Source organism: Halyomorpha halys, unplaced genomic scaffold (genome assembly GCF_000696795.3).
Source record: "Halyomorpha halys isolate HHAL.00 unplaced genomic scaffold, Hhal_1.1 Scaffold27.1, whole genome shotgun sequence".
NCBI classification, from domain to species: Eukaryota; Metazoa; Arthropoda; class Insecta; order Hemiptera; family Pentatomidae; genus Halyomorpha; species Halyomorpha halys.
The window spans coordinates 1,114,297-1,122,188 of NW_027115109.1; the positions used below are offsets into that span (position 1 = coordinate 1,114,297).

Here is a 7,892-nt window from a genome sequence, read left to right on the forward strand (position 1 = left end):
TATTTTATTTTTATTTATATAATTTTTTTTCTCTCTCTAAATGATGGTTGTTGTCTTTTTATTTTTATAGCCCTGATGAAGACCTGAAAATCAGGTCGAAACGTCGCCATAAATAAATATCTTCTCCAATCAATCAAAAAATATTAAAATCTAAATTAAAAAATAACTTAACATATTATTAAAAGTAACTTATTAGTATATTACTAAAAGGTTAATACAACATTATATACTTCAATCCAATACTGGAAAGACTCAAATTTACTAATATAAATCTTTAGTGATAAGTACTTTTCAAAACATTTTTTAATCAAATTTAAAAGTCAGCAAGCTTTGATAAATATAAAATATAAAACAGAATAAGGACTAGGACAAAGTTCAATTCTTATGAACTCAATGTGGCTAAGATAATTGCACTATGAGTTGGTTCATTTTTATCCAGGAAATGGTTTATAAAAAATCAGTTAAATAATACTATATGGATAAAAGGCACAAGGAACAACTAGAATAATGAATATAGCAAATTTCTTTCACAAGGTAATATATAAAAACAAATTTAACTAATCATAATTTAAAAAGAAGTATGTAATTATATTTATTATTTATTGTTAAAATTAAAGAGAATAAACCCTGAAGATGGATGGGTATTCTGAAAGATTGGTTTTCTATATACAGAAAACGAAAATTTTGAAGTTAATATTAATAGAACACATTTTTTTAAAGTATTTATCACGAAGGATTTATACTGTTAATACAGCAATTTAATAATGAAACATTCTTATTAATGATACACTATATCCTTATATTATTAAGGAGTCCTAGACTCAATTGACAACCCCCTTTCATTTGAAAGTTCTGGAATGTAGGATCTAAAATGTTTGTTTAGTTATAGTGAATAAAGTTAATAATGAAGTTTATTCAGTAACAGCTAAAATGTCCATAGGATAAATAAGGAATGACCTAGGTATATGTGAAAATGGGATTGACTTCAACCTCAATGTCTTTGATAGAAGTTAGTTAAGACTGAAAGTTCCTTACACTTTGTGTACGTCACATTTTAGTGCATCTGGTACTCTCAGTTTCAGTGGTCTAGTATCAGATGAATATATTTCAACCCTGCTCTAATGAGAAGGAATATAAAGATCTGAACAGGGAGAGGATCACAGATTTGAGTTAAACTAGGGGTTTGGATTTGATAACTGGAGGGTAGTAGGAAGAGATTAGTGGCAATTCCTAAATATAATTGCAAACTATATACATAAACAAATCATTCATATTTTATTATCTTATAGATACAACAACACAGAATCTCTTAAAATTAACTAAAATTATCATATAAAAATAATTTGGATTAAAAATTTAAATTTCTGTACACCATTATACCCAAAATCTAAAATCAAAATAGATTACTCAAATCTATAACATCCAATATTATAATTTTAAAAAAATAAATATTTTAACTGAGTACAATACATAAAATAAATTAAAGGAAGACCAAGAGGTTTCTTGATTTAAACAAAAATAATAAACCTGCAATAAAAAAATAATCTGTTAAAGAACGAAGTTACTTTAAAAAATAATTTATAGCAAAAACAATTATATAAAATATTAATTTAAGTATAATTAGTAAAGTATAGTATAATTAACAATTACTTGCCCATTCATTGAAGCTCTGTTTTTAACCTTTTATCACTTTTCTAATCATTTTACAAGTGAAATAGGAACCTCCAAATTTATATTATAGATTATTATGATCTTATAAACAATGTATCTTCAAACTATATATACAAAATAAATTAGAGAAAGGTTATGAGATTTCTAGACTTCAATAACAATAATGAACCTGCAATAAAAAATAATTCTTTAAAGAGTGAAATTTTTTTAAAAACGTAAATTACAGTATAACATATTCTATTAAAAAAACAAAATTCACTTACAAATTCATTAAAGCTCTGGTTTTAATCTTTATATCACAGTAACAAGCTATAACATTCCTTTTCTTAATTGTTTTTCAAACTCTTCAGCACTAAATGTGCCATCAATCCTTTCACAGTTTCTGTTAAAAACTGAATAAGCACTTATTTCATCTCTCTGTCTTTTTCCAGTCCTTGTATTAAAATATATAAACAAGAGAGCACAAATGCAAAAATAAACAGCTCCGAATTCAATATGTATAGCATAAATATAAGTAATCAACCATAAAATAAACATCAGAAATGTCTTTAAACTTAATATATTTAATGTCTCTGAGGTTTGGAAAGAATCCACATCCACTAAGTCTTTTTCAAGCTCCTAAAAGCATTTGTATAAAAATTAACACCATTTTTTAAATTTTTGACTGGCTGTAATAAACTTATACCAGTGTGAAAAATTATATCAATTCACTTTTATTGATTTTGTATCCAATTTAGAAAAAAGATTTACTGACTGACAAAACAGATACTTTGCAATTTTCAGGTGCAATATCTAAAAAGAAACAACCAGTTACTTTCTGCTTTGAATCACTCCACAAATCAGAGTGATTCATCGACTGAGAAGAAAGTCTATGCTAGAAGCTCTACTTCATTGGAAGGATTGCCTTTACAGTCGTCATTTCCGTCCCAGTAAATAAAAATAAGAAAGGAGAAGAGGAGTTAAAAATAAGCAACCAAATTAAAAAACCTCAATCCCACCTCAAGGATTACATCACCTCCTGGGATAGGATAAATGTTATAGATTCCCTTCTGTTAATTAATTATTATTTGTGTAATGTTAATAAATAAGAAACCAAGCATCAAGTAAATATCAGCAATGTCTTTAAACTTACTATATTCGATGTTTCCGAGTTTTGAAAAGAATCCATATCCACTGAATCTTTTTCAAGCTCCTAAAAGCATAAAGGTGTCTGTTTATGTTAAATGTATAGGTTCTTGATAGAAGTGATACAAATTTTCAAATATTAATTTTCACCAACAATAAACTCTCCTGCATAGTAACTCATATTTCTAAGAGTATAGATCTGTTGATAGGAAAATCAGCTAATTTTTCTGTTACTTTTAAGATCTTTCTCAGTGGGAACTAAGGAACAGCAAAGATTAAAAGTTTTATATAATATACAATAGTCATTATCTGGGTTAGTACAAAACATTGCACGATTATTACTCAAAAATATACACAGTATGAATTTAAATGTTAATCTAATACTAAAAATACTATTAAAAAATATTCATTCAATTTTACAATCCATGATATATTGCTGTAGAGGAACATGGAATGTAAACATCAATCACTATTAAACAAAATAAATAAAAACAAAAGTGGACTCTTTCTGCTTAATTAGTCTGAAATAATGAACAGGCAACAGTATACAATAAAGGCATTTCTTTATTTACCTCTTTACTTTCATTATTAGAAGCTTTATGTTTTGTTGAAAAAACATTCATTGTTGCTAAAAGTAGAGATGTTGCCATATTCTTGATTTTAGTTTTTAACAACTCTCGAGATTTTTTACGTCGATATGACTCTAACTTTTCATCCATTCTAACAGGAAATAATTTTTAACAATAAACAGTAGTAAATAAAAAATACTTAAGGTTATTCAACCGTGAAGAAAGAACAACTCAACTGTCAACTACTAATGGCCAGAAAGTCAACATCAGTAGTTCATGAAGGCGTGGTCAAATATATCTTTTCCAAGGTACTATTTTCTTAAGGGCAGTTCACAATCATTAGAAAGGAATACTTTATTCTTATAAATATTTTTTTCATACCAGATAGGCCGTGTGGCCTTACATGGTAAATGGCCCATAAAAGTTAAATGATAGGAAAAATGAAATTGTTTTTATCTACATATACATTTTTACAGCAGGCCAATACACTTTAATTTAGAATACAGCAGAGCTCTTGACACCCTCCAGCAATCGAGAGCACTTTCTTGGCCTCAGGCGAACTTTTTGCTAAGGCCATTACAGCCCGCTATGAACCTAGTGAAATTTTCGATTCTCAGGTCCCGATCAGATTTCTTGACACCTATTTTAGAAACTTTAAGAGTAGACTGTGCTTAATTCTGGATGGGGACGTAAAAGAAAGTTGACGGCAACATTTCGAGATATTTTCTGAAGATAAGATATTGCTTGTCCCAATAGGACTTACAACAGTGGAACAATAAACAGGACACTAAGCAGTGGAAACTGATGACTTGGAAACCACTCCACCCGATGTTGAAGATATGAAAAACATCAAATCTCTTGCTAATGATGGACTCCCCACAGAAATGTTTAAAACAGGGCATCGCGAAGGGAACTGGGAGAACTGATAGCTCAAACATAGGAAGAGGAGTCTGTACCTTAAGAATGGAAGATGTGGCGGCAGTGAGGGTTCAAAAATGAACTTTTGAAAACTGCCAAACATTAATAAATTAGGCCTGGTCCCGTTTTCCCGGGTGATCGTATAATTTTCAGAGCTTAACAATTTGAGGAAAAATAACAATGTGTAATAATAATGACACATATAAAAATAAGTATAGTAATAATAATGACTTGCTCCCTGACAATGCCAATGGGGACTTGATCCCGGTATTGCCTTACTCTAAGACAGTATTACTGAAGGGACTTGCTCCCTGACAATCCCTAATGGGGAATTGCTCCCAGGCATTGCCTTAACTGAAAATTGGTATCGAATAATAGAAAATAAATTTAATTTGGATTTAGTAATAAATAAAACATAATTATTGATAAAATAAAATAATATATATTAAGGATAAAACATAGTAGCTGGAATCTGGAGAAATGGGTAAGCCAATATATATATTACTGTTAGAATGCCCTCATAATCAAAATTAATTTTAATTTTGATTATGGGGGCTATTGCTGTGATAAAATGTTGATAACGATTAATGAAGTATGATGTAAGATGCTGTCTTACTTGAGATGAGCGGCAGGAATACAAGATGGACGTATGTCACCTGTTCGGCTTGTTGAGATGGGCCGGCCTCCGCGCTGGGTACCCCCATTGCCACACTCGTCCTGGTTACATGGACATCCTTCGGCTAGCACTGGTAACAGAGTGGGGTCGGTTCTTGGTGGCATCCGCAGATTTTAACTTCGAAGGATTATCCCTACCAGGGCTGGTTGCCCTTGTTTTTCTAGATGGTGCCCTTTGTTATTTAAACATATGTGTCCCCATTTAAACTTAAAATCTTTTAGGTTCAGCCTCCTTGGTGGCTGAAGAGAGAAGAGACAATTAACGAGATGTAGCAGATTAGTTTAGCTTTACAGTGTGTATAAAATTGTATTCATAACGCTTTACAACAGTCTCCTTCCACAGACAGAAACTTGGTGACAATCAAGGTGGCATGTGGCCCAATAGGTCAATCAATGATTAAATCACTACCCTGAGGCAGATCTCTGAGGAGATGAAAAAATATCAGCGGATTGCGTAAAGGTTTATTGATTTTAGGGAAGCCTACGATACAATTGTATTTCTGTATCCAAGAGTTTCTGCCGAATCGCTATCTCCCACAAAGCTGGTGGTAAATATTTTCCGTTTTCGGTTATTCCAAGCATAGTACCGAGAAAGAATACCAATTGGCTTTGTCTTTCCTCCCACAAGACTATAGCGAATAACCTGCCAATTGTAATACTTCGTCCCACATTCTAAGCCGAATATTCGTTGGACTCGCCCATCATATTTGGTTCGTTAGATATCCCTCCGACACATCCGATCCAGCAATCAATTCACCTCCTGTCCTGCTATTCTTACCTTTTGTTCGAGACCTTCTGTTTCTCTTGCCTCCTGAATTGGTGCACAATACTAGCTTACCTCGACAAGAAAATCTTTTATGATTGCTGAAGAATATCATTATTATTCTTTACTTAATTAATGTGGTAACATTCAAATAGGATACGATATTTCTGAAAGGAGCTAATGCTTACGTTCACTGTTAAAGAGATGGGCTAATGGTAACATCTTCTCGAACTAGTATCTTTACATATATAAGAAGATGGTCAGGGTTGCGGTCAAAAGAGAAATAGTTGATATATATATATATATAGTATCTTTACAGTTTATGTCTAGCATATATTTTGTTTATTGCCAGGAGAGATTTTGGGGCCTCATTAGTTCAAAGTATCTTATAAGAAATGAAACATGGGACAAAAACTTAGCCCGAAGAAGAACGTATATTTTATCAAAATTCTGAATAAAAAGTGCTGTTACGATTGGCTGCTAAAAGTTGAAAGGATTTTATTACAATTAAATGATCCCGGGCGCTTGTGTAAAGAAGTAACAAAATAAGCTTACAGTAGGGAAGAAACGTAGATTGAGACATACGTTGATATTTTAATGTTATCCGCTAAAGATTTTTTTTACTTAGGCGTAATTATTATGGTAATTATAATTAACCAACAGACAAATTTATGAATGTTCTCAAAAACATAAATCGCTATTTAAAGTCAGCCATCATTTTGATTTATATTCTAAATAACTTTGAAGGAATCAGAGTTGTGAAACTGAAACTACATTTTTTTCTATACAAACATAACAGAATAGTTCCTTTTTATGAATTTCGGGTGTAGTTTAACGATGCGCATGTTCTTCTTTGTTTGGCCTGATCGATCGAATGTTTTAGGTAGTTTGAAAACAGATGCCGAACTGTTGGTATGCTCAGTGAGAGTATCACATTCAATTATATCTTGATCACTATTATTTGAATTTAAGTGTTTTAATAGCGTGATTTTTAATTCTGTTGTACGTTATTAGTTTTATTGTAGTGGAGAAGCAGACTAAACCTTTTAGTAATTTCTAACATTATGTAATTAGTTACATTTCTTGTAATAAGACATAAGGACCCGGTTCCTTGTCATACTATCAATAATTAAGCTAAAGTGGCAATTTTGATAGAAAGCAACATAACATGAAGTGAAGTAATATAATGATAAAAACTTACACCATAAAATAGAAATTTTCGAAATTTAGACATTCAGCCAACTTCAGTATTGTAATTTATTGAATTAAAGGGGTCGTTTAGAATAATATACAAAAATGGCTTTGGATTTTGATGTACTTGAGTATTGTCGTAAACTAAGAACATCTAAACAACCTCCTTATACATGTCCAATTGTTGAATGTAGTAAGACATATAAAAGTATGTGTGGTTTGCAATACCATTTAGTTAATTTTGACCATAATAATTGTAAAGATGATAGTGCAACTGTACAGAAAGCGACACCACAAGAAACTCCTGCTAGGAAGTGTAAGTATACTCAATATTAGTTTATATATTTTATTGACATGATTATTGCCCTTGATGATTTTTAATTACACTTTGGTGTTATGGAAGCCTAGATTACAAGAATACCAAGATATATGCTTATCAGAATACTTTGCTTACAAGATGATAGCATCTTGTTATACACCTGTTGTTAGTTGATATGAGATAGATTCAATTAGTTTTTCATGTTACTTATTGATAAATGCTGACAGTTATTATTACTTTGTTATTTCTTTTTCTTGATTTGATCTTTTGTATTGAGTCAGTTAACAAATCTTATTTGATGTCTTTTTTACTAATATATTTTTTTTGCAATAAAATAAATATCATTTGAGGGTTATTATTTTATATTATTATTATGTTATCTAAAAATTAGGTTCATTTTATTTATATTACAGCTAAAAACTTTTCTTTAATTCCTATGATGGATTAGATTATTATTGTATTTTCAATTAATTATGGAAGGAATTATATTGAATTTGGTTGTGTGATGTCATTTTGGTGTTTTAAACCTAATTTATGTGTTGGAATATAACTTATTTACACGCCAATACATTATATATATAATTATATATGTATGTATAGTTGACCGTAAAAATTGATATATAGGGAGATGGTCAGGGTTGCGGTCAAAAGAGAAATAGTT

At 30.5% G+C, this 7,892-nt stretch overlaps 2 protein-coding genes across 2 annotated transcripts in view; one reads left to right on the forward strand and one right to left on the reverse strand.

The window, feature by feature from the left end:
- Positions 1-1,308: 1,308 nt before the first annotated feature.
- On the reverse strand, positions 1,309-3,622 carry Saysd1 (SAYSVFN motif domain containing 1). The gene is made up of 5 exons (XM_014424812.2): positions 3,369-3,622; positions 2,804-2,863; positions 1,935-2,289; positions 1,655-1,840; positions 1,309-1,527 (listed from the first exon to the last, which is right to left on the reverse strand). Exons 1-3 carry the CDS (start codon positions 3,513-3,515, stop codon positions 1,981-1,983), a joined length of 516 nt encoding a protein of 171 aa, XP_014280298.1. The 5' UTR covers positions 3,516-3,622; the 3' UTR covers positions 1,309-1,527; positions 1,655-1,840; positions 1,935-1,980.
- A 2,975-nt stretch (positions 3,623-6,597) lies between these two features.
- The window catches only part of Br140 (bromodomain-containing protein 140), a 45,062-nt gene continuing 43,767 nt past the window's right edge, over positions 6,598-7,892 (forward strand). The window contains exon 1 of the mRNA XM_014424979.2: positions 6,598-7,228. Within this exon, the coding sequence (XP_014280465.1) occupies positions 7,018-7,228 (211 nt within the window). The 5' untranslated portion in view covers positions 6,598-7,017. The remainder of the gene's footprint in view (positions 7,229-7,892) is intronic.

Coding starts and splice junctions, on each gene's coding strand:
- Saysd1 (XM_014424812.2), bottom strand. CDS start 3,515: ATGGATGAAAAGTTAGAGTCATATCGACGTAAAAAATCTCGAGAGTTG. Junction 2,864..3,368: donor CTAATAATGAAAGTAAAGAG/GTAAATAAAGAA, acceptor TTATGCTTTTAG/GAGCTTGAAAAAGATTCAGT. Junction 2,290..2,803: donor ACTCGGAAACATCGAATATA/GTAAGTTTAAAG, acceptor AAATGCTTTTAG/GAGCTTGAAAAAGACTTAGT.